The sequence below is a fragment of the Theobroma cacao genome, chromosome 1 (assembly GCF_000208745.1).
Source record: "Theobroma cacao cultivar B97-61/B2 chromosome 1, Criollo_cocoa_genome_V2, whole genome shotgun sequence".
Lineage (NCBI taxonomy): Eukaryota > Viridiplantae > Streptophyta > Magnoliopsida > Malvales > Malvaceae > Theobroma > Theobroma cacao.
The window spans coordinates 4074848-4090029 of NC_030850.1; the positions used below are offsets into that span (position 1 = coordinate 4074848).

General features: G+C 35.7%; 2 protein-coding genes across 4 annotated transcripts; both read right to left on the reverse strand.

The window, feature by feature from the left end:
• Positions 20-10612, reverse strand: LOC18611383 (probable starch synthase 4, chloroplastic/amyloplastic). Of its 3 annotated transcripts, XM_018129410.1 has the most exons (21): positions 10357-10605; positions 10234-10281; positions 10102-10135; positions 9768-9840; positions 9548-9676; positions 8747-8951; positions 8113-8247; positions 7395-7499; positions 7119-7217; positions 5808-5937; positions 5493-5579; positions 4813-4863; positions 4583-4693; positions 4078-4184; positions 3322-3490; positions 2481-2567; positions 2034-2105; positions 1564-1677; positions 891-952; positions 700-796; positions 20-552 (listed from the first exon to the last, which is right to left on the reverse strand). In XM_018129410.1, the coding sequence occupies exons 1-21, from the start codon at positions 10470-10472 to the stop codon at positions 433-435; spliced, it is 2151 nt and encodes a 716-aa protein (XP_017984899.1). In that variant the 5' UTR covers positions 10473-10605; the 3' UTR covers positions 20-432. The 3 variants fall into 3 exon arrangements, with proteins under 3 accessions (XP_017984899.1, XP_017984905.1, XP_017984907.1); XM_018129416.1 differs by lacking the exon at positions 5493-5579 and having other exon boundaries at positions 10357-10556; XM_018129418.1 differs by lacking the exons at positions 20-552; positions 700-796; positions 891-952; positions 1564-1677 and adding an exon at positions 1844-1955 and having other exon boundaries at positions 10357-10612.
• On the reverse strand, positions 11044-15181 carry LOC18611385 (protein spt2). The gene is made up of 10 exons (XM_007047615.2): positions 14881-15181; positions 14257-14356; positions 13937-14166; positions 13619-13736; positions 13022-13099; positions 12806-12926; positions 12231-12712; positions 12018-12139; positions 11573-11659; positions 11044-11404 (listed from the first exon to the last, which is right to left on the reverse strand). Exons 2-10 carry the CDS (start codon positions 14275-14277, stop codon positions 11293-11295), a joined length of 1371 nt encoding a protein of 456 aa, XP_007047677.2. The 5' UTR covers positions 14278-14356; positions 14881-15181; the 3' UTR covers positions 11044-11292.

Genomic DNA, 15182 nt, shown 5'->3' on the forward strand with positions numbered 1-15182 from the left:
GAACAGTTTTTGACTCATCGTACAAAAAAATCGGGGATTTCTTATAAAGTAAGCAACAAAAAATATGAAGTTTATTTGAAAATTTTGAGGAAAACTTCCACAATCCCCCAAAGTTGATTTATCAGGTCACTACTTACAGCCAGGCTGGCAACCCTCTTTAATGTGTAAAATATATACATCCAAATTACAATAACTGCCACTCAAGTGGGCGTGGAAACGGCGACTAGGACTGGACAGAAACTTTACAAACGAAGATTGAAGCCACTTATTACCCAACTTTCCTCCCAAAAACTAGTATTTATTTAATTTAAGATGATACCTACCTTCATGGATGGCAACATCATTTATTCCACGTTTCAATAAGCTTGGCTTCCGTGCATGGAGACATGGATACACGTATAATTATTATGTACATTCCCATTCACAGCTGCTTCACAGACTTTTGACCGCGGTGTATGCTGAGACATGAATGTCATAGCATTCTGCACCCCATGAGAAGTCCTTCATCATGGCGTCCGATATCTTTCTTTTCCATGTAGATGGGTTATTATTCTACAGAAGGACAGTGACAAGTAACCACACAGTTTTTGAAAGAGTTTGCCTTCAGTTGCAGAACAAACTCCTTGACAAATAATTTCGACATAAAATGGAGAAACTGAAAAGTCTGGAACTTTTATGACTGCATAAGTAGGTACTCACAATTTCATCAAGGGCCTGGCTAAGGGTCATATTTCCAAAGGTAGATCTCATGAACTGTGACAATCTGGTGATCTCATGGTCATGATCTGCAGAATATCTGTTGAGATATTGCAGAAAACAAATGCTTATCATTCTCCTCTTCATTAGAAAATAAGACGTATGATAGTTCTTTGAACAGTTCCAGGCCTTACCTAAAGTTCTTATCGCTGGAGGTTAGTGAAACTGGAGCAGCCCCATATTTTAAAGCCTTGAGCTACATTTTAAGAATCAAACAAAGGGGGTGAAAAGTATTTTAGACAATACATAGAGAAGATACAGAGTTGTTGAGAATAACGAAGTTCATTCTAGAGGTCAAACAAATTCAACAGCAAGGCATGCATATGTATAGACGTAGGACATGCCTACATCATATTTGTATGCAAAGAACTGATGGTTGCAGGCAGAGTAAAGAATCTCTCAGTGATGTAAACTAAAGGTCCACCACAGACTGTCAATAGACAGCACAGGTGAAAGTGATGGAAGATTAGGATTGCTTGCAAAACAGACACTCATACCCCTTCTACTACATTGAATTCCCTCACATGTAAGTGGTCACTAGTGCTTAGAATCTGTAGCAGATTTGGGAGGCCAGAACTCAGTAGCAAAGATAAAGGTTTAGGTTGAATTTGAATATTCAGCATGTGAATCTAGACAACTGTTTATTCATGGATGTATGAAATTCCTTGAAAAGTTATATTACAATGTCCAGACGTTAGAATAGAAGGTTGCTTGGAATGTGACTAAAATGGGTTGCGTATAAGCATTGGTATTTTCTCACAACGTATTTGACCTTTTTCATTTATGTAGATATTGTGTTTAACTTACTGGAACTTGAAGCAGAGGATCGTCAAAGGACTGACACAATATAATGTCAGATCCTGCAAACATCAAATGTGATAGTACTTCATTGTAGCGGTAAAAGAATTTCACATTTCCATCCTGGGGAGGGAGGACAGCATAAAAATAGATCATTAGCAGAAAAAAAATAGGGGGGGTGTGTGGAGGAGAAAAGAAAAACACCTTATCAGAAGCGACAGAGGACAAACTTCGGGTGGGAAAAATTTGTTTTCATGACATCAAATTAAAATTAAGCAGTTTAATATAGCAAAAAAAAAGAAACATTTTATTGAAGTCAAGAAAAAAGAAGTTGCTTCCATGTTGTGAGGGGAAACTTTCTCAAGGCACTAAGAGTGCACTTTTCATTTGCTGCTCTTGGTCTGCATGCAAATTATGTACAAATGAAGAGTTGCCTGATGTCAAGCTATACAGTAATTACAATGAAGCAAAGGTTGTACCTCCAGTTCTTCCTGAAAAGATCTGAGTGCTCTATTTATAGTTGGCACTGCACCATTCCCCATGAAGACAAACTGCGGAGCGGCAATAAAGCTATCGTGTCAACAGAAAAACATCAAGCAGAAAAGAAAGAGGAAAAATATAAACTAGTTAAAATTCACAGAAAGTCCCTACAGCCTGATATAGCTATGAACTAAATAAACACCATTTCTAGTAGTAACTCTAAATATTCTCCCGATGTTTTTAAGAAAAAAAAAAAGGACAAAAAAGAAAAATGAATGAAACAAAGGATACAGCTACTATCGCTAATTATTTAAAAGAAATTTGTTAACTAGAAAAATCCTTATAAAGCATCAGCTAATAAGACTTTTTAAGAATATTCAGTGCTAAAACCATGCTTTTCTTTTTGTCTCTTTCTAATGAACTTAATTATGGAGAGAAATATACACCTGGGCACCCACTTTGGTAGCATTCCAGACAACTTCCTTCATTTTCTCCAATTCAAAATCTGATACTTCAGAGAAGATGAATCCAGCCTCAAAAAATACATTTTTAGCATCTTAGAAATAATCCAAGTCTGGTTAAAAAATACAAAAATGAGACATGTGAAGGAATGAAATTGTTAAGCAAAACTATAAAAACTTCTTTTTTTACCATACAAATATATATAAGTTCTAGAACATTTTATGGATAGCATCTCTCCTCATGCCTTGTTGGCTTTGAGCATCAGGTAACAGACTTCTTATGTCACATGTCAAGGTTTCGAGGGATGGTAAGAAAGATAAGAACAAGAGAACATTTTACATATTAATTTATACCTTTTGCATTTGCAAGGGTAAGACAATAAATAAGTGCATCTAGGTTGCAGAAGATATACATGCTAACACTTAAGTGGCACCATAGTTACATTTATATTTACCACACCTTAGAGGAAATACTGTACCAATGCACATGCATAAAACAAAAAATGTGTATTTTTCATCATATATGCAAACAGTTGACAATGTATCTAGCATCAAGATCTAAAATTATGTAGAGAAGGAAGTTAAATATTCAAAAAATTGCATTTCATGGGAAAAAATGTATATAAAGAAAAAAAAAATTAAAAGGAAGTTTTTAGTAGGCTGCAAGGAGTTTTCTGTAATTAACCATCAGAGAAGAGAAGTACTTTGTAACAATCTGTCTCTCGGTATCTTCAAAACATGGCTACATAATAACCAAGTAATAACTGATAATCAATTAAATTGAGACATAAGTTGATGGAGGATGACATAAGTATAAAACACTTACCAGAATAAAAGAAGCATGTTCAGATAAGCCTGCCTGCTGCTGTAATGCAACTTTGCATGCATCTTTTCCCCTCATGTTCTCTGCACTATAATTTACTGGAAGAAAATTATCCTTGGATGGATCCCAGGTAGAGTTATCAAATCCGCAAGGAGCAACAAGCAATTTTTCCCTTTGGTATAACACAAACCAGAAGAACGGGAATAAATATATTGAAATGTAATGATTCTCAAATTGAAACAGAGAGATTTCTGCCTCATTTCAAGTTGCAGAGTCTGAAGGGTCCTTTTGAAGTGCAGTGAGGTAGCGTCACGAAGGGGTGAAAAAGGATGAAGTAGGAATGGAAAAGAGGAGGACTGAAGCTTCCTTGCGCACAGGGGTTGTTCTTACTTCCACGCCGCTCCAATTAAGCTTCCCACTTCCATGCGCCACTCCAAGTTCTTGTTCTCACTTCCATGCTGCTCTAAGTATTTGCTTCCCACTTCAGTGCGCCACTCCAAGTTCTTGTTCTTGCTTCCTCTATTTACTATTTCCCACTTTACCTTTTTGATCTTTCCACCTGCCACGGCACTCCATACTCCAGAGACCGGCTCAAGTCCTTTTCTCTGGCACTCCTACTTTACTCTGTTTAACCCCTTTGTGACACTACCTCACCACATATCAAAAGGACCCTTTACACAGGAAAAGGAGGGAAGACAAAGCTATACATGGTCAAACATGTATGATTTGTGTGCAGAAAACAGCATGAGTTTTTCTTACTTGTGAAGGGCTAAGGTAGGTTCCAATCCATGACTACTGCAAATGATCCTTCCTTTAGAGTGCATGGATGACATAACTACAACTTTGTTAGAATAAACTACCCCACCCTGCAAAGTGCAGATAGTATACTCAGTGCTGGACAGAATAAAAAGTAGTTAAATTGTTCTAGCACATTATGGATTTAGTAACGTGGAATGCAATATCAAATAAGCATGTAGATGCTGAAATTGAGAGGCCATAGAAAGACAAGATGGAAAGTTGATAAACAGAGCTCATTATTCATTATAACAATTTTCTAAGTTGGTTTTGGATGCTAGGCTCATAGGTAGAGAACTAAGTCTGCTTACCAGACATGTTAAACGAAGGAAGAAAAGGTATCATCAGCCCTCGCAACTTATTCCAAAAATAGTTTGACACTACCTAAGCTAAACGGTTTCAGGGCAATAAAAGTTCAATGCATATGAAGACTGCAGAAAGAGATTATTCGACAGGTAGAACCCTTTACCTTCAAAATGTTCACAAGATGTGTCTTAGCAGTATCTTGCAAACGGTCAGGGCGATGAAGTCTACCAGGATCAAGTCCACATAGTGCTAGCTTATCAGGTTCCTCGAGACACTAAAAATTTAACAACTAACAGCAGGTAAAATAAAACTTTAAATTTGAAAAAAAATTGCGAAGTCAACATACCTAATTAAAACTGTAAAGCTAGAGAGGAAATGAATATAGTAACTTGCCTGTGAGTCAAGGCCATGGCATGTCAATAATATTCTTGTATTTCCCAGCCCCTGTACATACAATATCAAGAAAAAGAAGAGGTGACTATGATTTCCAATTTTCCACAATTTGTAACTTTGCTGCAATTACTTCCCCATTTATGTTAAAAATTCTCAAGAGAAGTATGCAATAAAGACAGAGCAAAAGTCAACCGTCCCACATCATGCAAGAGCAATCTTGGATGCAATCACATCAATTATCAGAACTTTTTCCTCCCAAATCAAAATGAAATAGTGGAATGAAATATGTTTTGCAGAATAGAAGTTTAATGAAATGAACTGTACAAGGCTATTGATGAGTTCCAAAAGTTTCGACCAGTTTCAGCCTCATGGCCTTGAGTGTGTCCCACCTCTCACAATCATGGCTGCCAGTAAATGCTATCTTACAGGTAGAAGGACAGGTTATTAAGTGCTCTATTAATTAAACAACATATCTGTCTGAATTTGTTTTTAAAACCCTGGAGAATTCCCACAACCTCCTTCCTTGGCTCACCAGTTACCTCTTACCTTATCCATTCATCACTCATGTCACATAAATTAAGACCAGGTTAAAATAATTCTTTTAAAAGGAAAAGGGAAAAGTCTGCAAATTGGAGAGGCCACAGGACCAAATCATCCACACAGTGCATCATTAGAACTACCTGTATCTTTGGTGCACTTTTCACTTGAGTGTATATTCCAGCAAGTTGCATCTGGTGAAAGGAAGCCATATGACTCAGGCAGGGAGACTGACAAAGGCGACATATACTGCTCATCAATTTTATACCATATTTCATGTTTCGTGATGTTTCATACTAATAGATTGCGATTTACTCATTTCCATTAATTCAAAGGCTGGAGATGCAAAACAAGGACTTTATTGATGCCAAAAGGCATAGAATGTAAAGTCTATCATAATGCAGGAATGGGAAATTATACAATTCAATATGATTATAAGGAAGAGTAAGAAGATGCACCTGTTTAGCAAAAATATCCCAGAAAAGAGGTCCAACAATAGCAGTCTCCCAATTATGTAAGTGCAACACATCAGGTTGCTTTCCAGATTTTGCTATATAATCCAATGAAGCACGAGAGAAATAGGTAAATCTGAATGCATAAAGTGGATAAACCATCATGAAACAATTCAAACAAATTGATGTGAATATATGATACAATAAGTTAATTAGAAAATTTTGAACAAAATACCCAGTCAAATTCGTAACAGAAGTGGACAAATATAGTCCTCTAAAAAGGATTTAGAATGTCAACAAAATTATTCAGAATACTGAGCCCCTTAAACTGCGCAATACTGACCATATTTAAATGGTCATAGTTTAACAAAAAATAGTCAGAATGGCGATGAAAGTGGTAAAATATAAGCTTCTTTTTAGGAAGCATGACATCATAATGGCGTATCATCTCCAATTCATGAACAATCTCCTCTCCATATGCAAAAGGAAACACGGCCCTTTTAGATTGGAAGCTCAAACAACCTATATTTTCTGCCACATCAACAAAAAGAACAGTCAATTACTATCTAATTCACCGTATCAACTTGAGTTACCTTTGTGTTTGTCTATAAGAAACAAGTAAGCTATTAGATGGAGTACTATGGTTCGCTTCTTGAAGAGGCAGATTCAGGTGATCTGAACTATGTCAAGTACAAATATGATTGCCCCAATAGCATGACCAATCAATCTGAATTTCTAAGGATATTTGTACAAAATTTATGCATCTCTCAAAACTGCATGTACCATTGCTTCCAGTAAAATGCAACAGGAACCAACTTGTGCTACCCCTTAGAGCAGGCTGCAACAAATACCAGACCTACAAGCAGGTTGTTTCACCATATATCCTTTAAAAGATTCACCAAACCTTGCACCTAACTGAACAGAGATGCAACATCTTTTTCTCTGATCAATTTTATTATACTATTTATAGCATTTGAAACTTATAATTGTTGAAAGTTAGTCATTCCAGAGCTTGACATTTTTTAATTATTATTATCTCATGCCCATAATGTGCCTATGCCTGAGCAAAGACGTTTATCTCAAGCTATTTTGTCTGACCAGAAGAACACTACTTGTACACATCAAATAACTGAATTTATTAATCTCAGTCTCTCAAAATGACAAGTAACTTAAAAGAAACAAGGTTTTTCAGGAAAAAAAAAAAACCTTAAAAGAAACAAGAGTGATTTCACTTGGTCTCCACAAGCACAAAGAATTAGAGTGCAAATGATAAACAAAATGGATGATAAAAAAAAGTAGCGAGACATGCAGACTCACCGTTCAAAGTCATCAGGATAGTCATATATCCTGTCTCGGTTGAAAAAAGATGAGAAATATAAAGGTTGAATAAAAGTAACTCCAATGCCATAGACAACCCTGGATTATTGGCAGAAAAAGAGAGATAATTAAGCTTTTTAATTAAGTTAGAGATTGTGAAAACATTTAACTCACTTCGCAGTCGCAATTAGCCAAAGAAAATGCCAATTCAAAATTGACACCCCAGTTTTTTCCATTTTTATCACTGGAACCCTACTTTCAATGACCAGAACTCACCCAGTCCAGATTCTATTTCCATGCAGTTGGCCATTAAAATATGAAAAAGACTCTGCCTCAATTTCTCGCAACCCCTGAACCTCATCCAGGTCAAGGCTGGCATACCTAACCAAAAAGCAATATCCTTTGTGTCAATTTATTAGACAAACTGGCTTCATAATCCAGTTCATGGTTGGAAAGTTAATGGCAGAGAAAATATCTGATATAATATTTGTCTTTTGATGCAAATTATTAGGGTAAAGGCATGCGTCAGGCACATGCATTCTCTCCCTATAGATTAGTAAGTAAAACAGAGTGTCTATGTGCATGTGTGCAGGCATAGAGAGGGGGAGAGATAGGAGATTTCCTATTTTATATATGAGTAAAATAATCTGTACATGTTTCTTAAGATTTATTAAACTATGAATAGTCTAAGATGACCTAACATCAAAGTTCATTAGAAAACACAAGGTCAATATAATCCTAAAGAAAGGAAGAAAAATGCTTAAAGTTGAATTTGTGTCTCAAGAATTTGTTCAGATGCACAGACAACATGTAGAACCAATACCAGGGAGATCATTCTTTCACTCGCTTTCCACCAGAATGTAAGCCAAAGTAATTATTACCATGGCATTCATAAAATTCGTAAATTAACATGAAAAATGAGGTCTAGATATACACAACTACATATAGTACGAAGCAACTTCAGTGAATGAAAGAGACAAGTTCCACTGATTACTTTGGCAAAATAACTTCCACCAAATGGCCCTTTCTTTGCAGTGCACAAGATAAGCCAGTTATGTACGGTGCCAAGGGCCCAATTGAAACCAATGGTTCCATTTCAGTACATATGTGAATGATGTGAAAACCTTTCCTGTATTAGTAACAAATAAATATTTGTTAGAAGAGGAAATAATCATAAGTTGAAAAACAATGTTGAAAAAAAAAAGTAGGTAGAATCAACAGATCAACATAGATATCAAAAAGGAAAGACTCATTATTCTGGAGAAACACAACTTTTCACCTCCAAAAGAATGCAGAACCCCCAGTTATGAAGTAAGATTTTGTCAGCAAGAACAGCATGGTGACAATAACTCACAAGACACCGTCATTATTTACAGAGTGTTGCATACCTTGGTTTCCAGCAAAAAAGCGCACGCATAGCAAAAGAGTTTTTTTTTGTTTTATGCAGTTCTAGACATTTAAAACCAGAGAAATCAGATGAACCAATTAATAATCCTCAATATAAAACGGAAAAAGAAAAAATCAGCCTGGACTTTTACACATTGCAAGAATGTAGTTATAAAACTGCCAAGTGCCTGTGTTCTTCATGTCAAAGTAAATTTTTTGCAATTTCTACAGGACAGTTTTACTTTTTGCTTCCTTCAGAGAAGTGGCGGAGTTCTGCAAGAAGTTCAGCATCTCTTTTCTGCGGCATGTCTGAGAATACATTTGCTACACTAACTTTGCTATCCATGACCATCCTTCTCAAATCAGTTGCCTCTGCGGGGCTAATCATTCCACCAAGGACCATTGCGTCTATCCGAAGCAACAATGCCCAGCACAGTGCTAGATTATCTGCTCAAATAAGGACACCTGAGAATCACATTGTTGAACTTGAACTAGTAATTAGTTTAAGATCAAGACTTCCTATATTAAAACACATTACCTCATACAACGAAGTCCAAGGAAAATTAAAATCTTGACCAACACAAAACATATGAACATTAATCCCTCTCAGGCAAAACATGCATACATGATACTCTTGCAACCTCACTAATAGCATTCGACTGATAATATTTTCACATGGATGGCCAAAAAAAGTGCAAAATTTAAGCAACTGAAAGAAGCCTTTGAGACAACCTAGAGTCCTAAACTAACTAACCAAAGGCAGCCCATGTTGAAAGCCTTTCTCGAGTTTTTTGACAGCTCAAACAGACTTGAGATGTGTCAGTTTCAAGCAAATAGAATAACATTATGAAAGGATCAGACATAGTTGCAACAGCACTATCATTTTGGCAATAGCCAAACACAGCTAAAAAAGGAGTAAATCTCAATGAAACCTTAAAATTGCAACCAAGACATGCCCGAATTGTGTGAGACTTTCTATGAAACTATAGCAAACCATAATTAACTGTTGCAACAACAATAAGCCAAGTTCAAAGTGCAATAACCTTTCCCACCAGCCCGTCTGTTTTCTTTCTCCAGTTGCTCTATCTTATCTACCAATAACTGTTTCTCCCTATTTGCTTTATTCAGCTCCTCGACAGCCTTGAGTCGTTGTTTATTCAAATACAAAATATCTAAAATAACATAAGAAACATGAGTAAAAACACTTAAAGAAAAATTTAAACGACGAACATTAATTATTTTGCCAGTCAAACAGAGACTTACTCTGCTGAGCTTCCTTGAATAGTCGCCATATCTCTTTATTTTTCATTTCCAGTTCAACATTGGAAGAATGTTCCTATAAACAAACAGCAAAACCTTCCATGAAAATGGAATTATCGATACAATATGTCCAAGTCTTCCTTCAGTTACCAAACAATTTTTTTAAAAAATATATATATTAATTAAAAATGTTCAAATTTTTAAAAACAAAATGCATTATTTTATTTCAACCTCGAAGAATAATAATTGAATTGTCATTACATTTTTACAACTTATTAACGTCTAAAAGAATACAAATAATTAAAAATAAATAAAAAAGAAAGGAAGCAAATTTTACCAGTGACATTTCCCCATCGTTTTGACCTCCAGAGCTAAAATGTAGATAAAAAAGAAATTAACAACTTCTATACTTGAGATGCATCATATTCAAAAAATTATTTAAAAAAAAAAAAAAGAAAGGGAAGCTCACTCCATTGGTGAAGGGGTTCTAGATAAGCCATTGATTTCACCCTTCTTCCTAAAAGTAAACATTAATTAAAAGAGCGCAAATAGTAAAATTACTGCCGAAAAAATTGTAGAATTTTGATTTTACCTGAAGCAACAAAGTGCGGGAACTTTAAGGAATTTAGCGTTAGGCGTCGTTAGAATCGAGAAGCGACGAGAAGGCGAAGAAGGGATCGCGGGAATTAGCGAAGTTGCCATTAACATCCCCAAATCCTCGGGGCGCGCACGAGTGAGAGAAAGTAGTGCTAAGATTTCATACTCTTTTGTTTAAATAAATACAATAAATTAATATTAAAACGATATTGTTTGTTAACTGCTAAAGGAATGGTTAGTTTTGTTTGTTGATACATTAAATTGAGTTTTTCTTTTTCTTGTTTTTTTTTTATTGTGGATTGGAGTAATAAACATTTGCGAAGTTGTGACACGTGAATATTTGCGAAATTGATACATTTTGTGGATTTTATCTGGAAGCATAAATAATGCATTTTTAATTTTAAGAAATTGAATAATTTACCAAGATGGCGTAATATTTAATTAAAACCAATGGTCTGATTCTCTTTATCGAGTTGGTTTGGGTGAGAACGCAACTCCTGAAATTAAAGATATTTTAATTATTTATCTAAAATTAGAATGGAATGCCGACAAGCTATTATTGTTATCTATAAAACTTTTTTGCTTTTTTTAACATTTATCTAAATAATCAAATTATTTAACTAGTTCGCTCACAGATTGTGATACAAGGCCTGCAAACAGTAAAATTATAGAGTCGAGGCGATGGACACGAATTTTGTACAGGGCTACATTAAAACATTTTATGACCTTAAATTTATGAAAATTAGATGGTTAAACTGACCCTTGCCCCCCTCACACATAAAAAAGAAAAATGATTGAGACGTCTAGATTTGTGGGGAATATCTTCCAAAAAAATTTTTTCCTCTAAAATTAAAGAAGAACCAGTCACAAATCGGCACCAGGCCCCAGTTGAGAACTAAGAAGATAAGATCTAAAAGGGGGGCAGATACAATCAGTGCCGGCTCAGCTTGCGCTTTTTCGCCATCTTCCTCATCCGCTCCCGCCGCTCTTCTTCCTCTAGTAGCCTCAATTGTTCTTCGTCCTCCTGCCTTGCAATTTTAGCACTGTAAAAAAAATAAATAAACAAATAAGTGAGATACATGCAGGAAATTAGATATTAAATGCACTTTCAAACATTTATCTCCATAGAGGAGTTCATTGAGACAGTTCTCTACATGCAAAATGTTACATAATATTTACCTAAGAAATGAAATTTGGGAAATTTTACTCACCTTCTTCTTTCCTCCTTCATGATCTCGTCCCAGTTTGCCTCCATGTCACTATCATCATCATCATCACAAACAGGATATCTATCGGTGCTGCAAAAGAGTCATACTTGTAAAAATCAGAAAAAGTAATTTTTGCAGCGTCCAAATCAAATTATTAAAAGCAACAGAAAAGACATTTCCTACTCCCCAAAACCTAAAATAAAGCCAATCTACATCCAGTTCATTCAATTATATATACACTCGTATGCTAACAAAAATCCAGAGCCCATTTTATGGCATATCGGCACGAGTGTGTGCTCATATACTGAAAGAAATTGGCTACCATATTTTTCAATCTCTAAAACCAATATCATTAAATGTGAAAAGCATTCCGAACAAAAAGAATATAAAACATAATGTTTCAACAAAGGGCCAAGAAGGGAGAACCATAAAAGGAGAGAGGCCTTACTGGAACATATTTCTGATCATCATTAGAGCCTTTTCATCTTCACTCAATTGCTTCTTCTTGGGTCGCTGAACATTTGATGTAGTGTGAGACTGAGATGAAACTGGCTTGACTTGCTTGTTTACCTGTAAAATTTCAGAAAGGGTGCAAGTCAAAACTAAAAAGTGTAATCTAAATATACCAACAGAAGCATAAGCATTTGTGTAGGACTAAAACCTGAGGCTTTGATGATATCACAGGCCTTTGGGGTATGATTTTATCCTTACTACGTTCCTGTGATCCCTTTTTCAGTTGTAAGTGCTGTTTTGAATCAGATGAGTGCATCTTTGAAGAGGGTGCTTTCTGTGCACTGGGCGGCAAATTCCTAGCAACTGGTGCAGAAATCTTCTTCTCCATCTTTGCAATAGGCATCTTCAAAGGCACAGCTTTAGGCCCAGTAGGCCGGCCAGGCCCAACACCATTGCTAACACCAACAGGCCGGCCAGGCCCAATACCATTATTAACACCAAGCTGCTTTTTGGAATCCATTGACATCACATTTGGTTTACTGGCAGAAGACTTGTAGGAACCAGCTTTAGAATGCATTTGACCATTCAAAGGAACTGGTTTCCTTTCTTCACGGATGCCTTGAACATTTCTGCCATTATTGCTGCCCAACAGTGGTTTGCTTTTTGGCAGCATTTGAGCTGATCGTGCCTCTTGAAAATCAGCAAAAACCCTGTATAAGTTATCTATGTTTTATGCTTCACAAATGAAAAAAAAAGATTTGATGCCGCGAAGTAATAACCTACCTGAGGTTGGAACATTAACATTTCGAGGTGGAGGCTCTCTCGGAGGAGCTGGAACCTCTGCATCATCTGATAGAAATGAGTAATCTCTTGCAACCTTCAGTTTCTCAACTTTCTTTTTGAGCTTCAAAGTCCAGCAATTGAAAACATTCATCATCACAGACCAGAGGTCTTTGAAAAGGTAATACCAACTTTAGAAGTCAGTGCTCAGAAAAATACCTCACTTGTAGCTTTGGGTACCAGACCACGTTGTCCAAGCTTTGATCCAGCACTGTTTGAAACAGAGTTCTTTTTACTCTACAAGATCACAAGTTTGTTAGTAAAAATTATTCAAAGACCAAGTATAACTTGGAATATATTCAATCTGCAATTTTTCACAAAAACAATTCAGAATATAAACTACAAATTGACACGGAGGTACTATATGGCCTCAAACTTCAAATAACACAAACTTCTTTACTTTCAATTCTATCAACAAGTAATATCATGGGCATACATGAAAAGGGTGCAGAGTTGGTCTTGAAAGACATCTATTCGCAAATAACAAAACCTGACTCTATATCTAAACACTTGGCATGCATACTACATTGAAGCAAACGTAATTTGTTCAGTTTCAAAACTTAATAGTAGGTTTTTAAACAGTAAAAAATTATAGCAGTATCTACTGGAACAAGTGACTACCACAGTGGCTGATTGGGTTCATCAGATTGCAGTTTGCATAACCATGTATATCACTAGCATTGAACACAGACACTATATGCAACAAGAACTCTGCATAAAAACAAAAATAAAACGAAAAAAGACAATAATACTTACAGATTGATTGGAACTCAACATCTTTGAAACCAAATGCTGGTTTTCTAATAATGACTTGCTCTCTTGGATAACTCTTTGAGCAATAACTGGCTGAGAAGGACCAAAGAAGGAACCAAAGCTGCAGGATGACAACATTTAGAAACTTAATTACAATCATTAGGGTTATGTAAACCTGGAATAGACACTTTTTAAAACTTTTATACAGCATAGAAGAAAAGCATCTTTATGTTCTATAAAACTTGAATCCAGAAACATATCCAAGTGTCATAGAATATCCCTATTGGCAAATAATTCAAGAAAAAGAAGCACGTTACTCACTTGTCATATGGAAGCCTCTTCTCTTTCTCTTGAGAAGAAAGACCAGCACCACTTTGTTTCCTCTTTCGTCTGATAGATTCTTTCAGCCGCTGCCTTAACTCTAGATATTCCATCTCTTCTTGTGTAGGCTGCCTAGCTTCCTCTTCTTCATATTCTTCCCCCTCTTGTTCCTCAACATCTTCATCTTGATATTCACCTTCCATGTCATAATCATCATAATCTTCAACTTCCTAGATAGGAAAAAACAGCAGGGTTAAAAAATAAAACTTTATAACATTAACAGCAAAAAGCCCACACTTGACAAACCTTGGTCTACTTACCTCTCTATCATATCCCCCCATTGCTGATTATGAGTTTTGTACAAACTAATTTTCTTGAATAAACTTATCAGACAAGCAACAATCCAAAAAAACTTGATACCTGAAACATCAAAACACAGATTCTTCATTGAACAAAAAAAATTGAAATTTCAAAGAAAATCAAGCGAAAGACAAATCTGGATTAAATTGCCCCCATTTAGGAACTATATTTTAATTTTTTTTCGCAATTAACTATCCTCAATTTTGCAGATTTCTGAAAGATGATGAATAGCATATCTTCATATTAAAAATTAATCGGACGCAAAATCGATTAGAAACAATTGATGAAATATAGATTCGCAGCAATCAGCAGAAGAATTCACGCTTAGACAAATATTCAATTTTCAATGAAAAACGTAAAGTAAACCCTAATTTTTTCACAAATACTACCAATTACACTAAATTTGAAAAAATCTCCAAACGAATCCATCAAAATCTGGTTTAACATCGATAAAACTCGGTAACACCGATTCGTTCAATCCCGATCAAATGCTTTTAAAAAGAGGTATAAAAGCGTAAAAAAAAAACCAAAAAATACAGAAACAAACGGAATTCATAGATCCGATAAGAATCAGCATACAGTACCTGAAATTAATAGACAATCGACGAAATCTGGCGATTTTTCAAGCGAAAAACTTAAAAAGGCGCTTCGGGAGAGCAATACCTAGACGGCAAGATTTCGAGACAGAAAATAAACAGAGAGCAAGGTTCATAGATCTGAGGGACTATTATGATAGAGATTTGAGATCCCGATAGGCTTAAGTATTGTGGGAAAACGGAAGGTCCCAGAACAGATTCTATCGTGCGCCTGGGGGTAGAATATCACTTCATATTTTTCCGAGTTCGTGAGTGAGTTAAATAGGTCGAGTGACTTCAAAATGGAACCG

Bases quoted from the DNA above. Each gene is read 5' to 3' on its own strand.
- LOC18611383 (XM_018129410.1), bottom strand. From the start codon at position 10,472: ATGTTAATGGCAACTTCGCTAATTCCCGCGATCCCTTCTTCGCCTTCT. The intron at 8,248-8,746 runs GTAAAACTGTCC...TTACTAATACAG, and splicing joins TTCTCTGAAGGAAGCAAAAA to GAAAGGTTTTCACATCATTC. The intron at 2,106-2,480 runs GTGTATATTTCT...GCCGCTCCGCAG, and splicing joins CTACCAAAGTGGGTGCCCAG to TTTGTCTTCATGGGGAATGG.
- LOC18611385 (XM_007047615.2), bottom strand. From the start codon at position 14,277: ATGGGGGGATATGATAGAGAG. The intron at 12,927-13,021 runs GTATTTTTCTGA...TGGACTTTGAAG, and splicing joins TACCCAAAGCTACAAGTGAG to CTCAAAAAGAAAGTTGAGAA. The intron at 11,405-11,572 runs GTGAGTAAAATT...TTTTTTTTACAG, and splicing joins ATGAAGGAGGAAAGAAGAAG to TGCTAAAATTGCAAGGCAGG.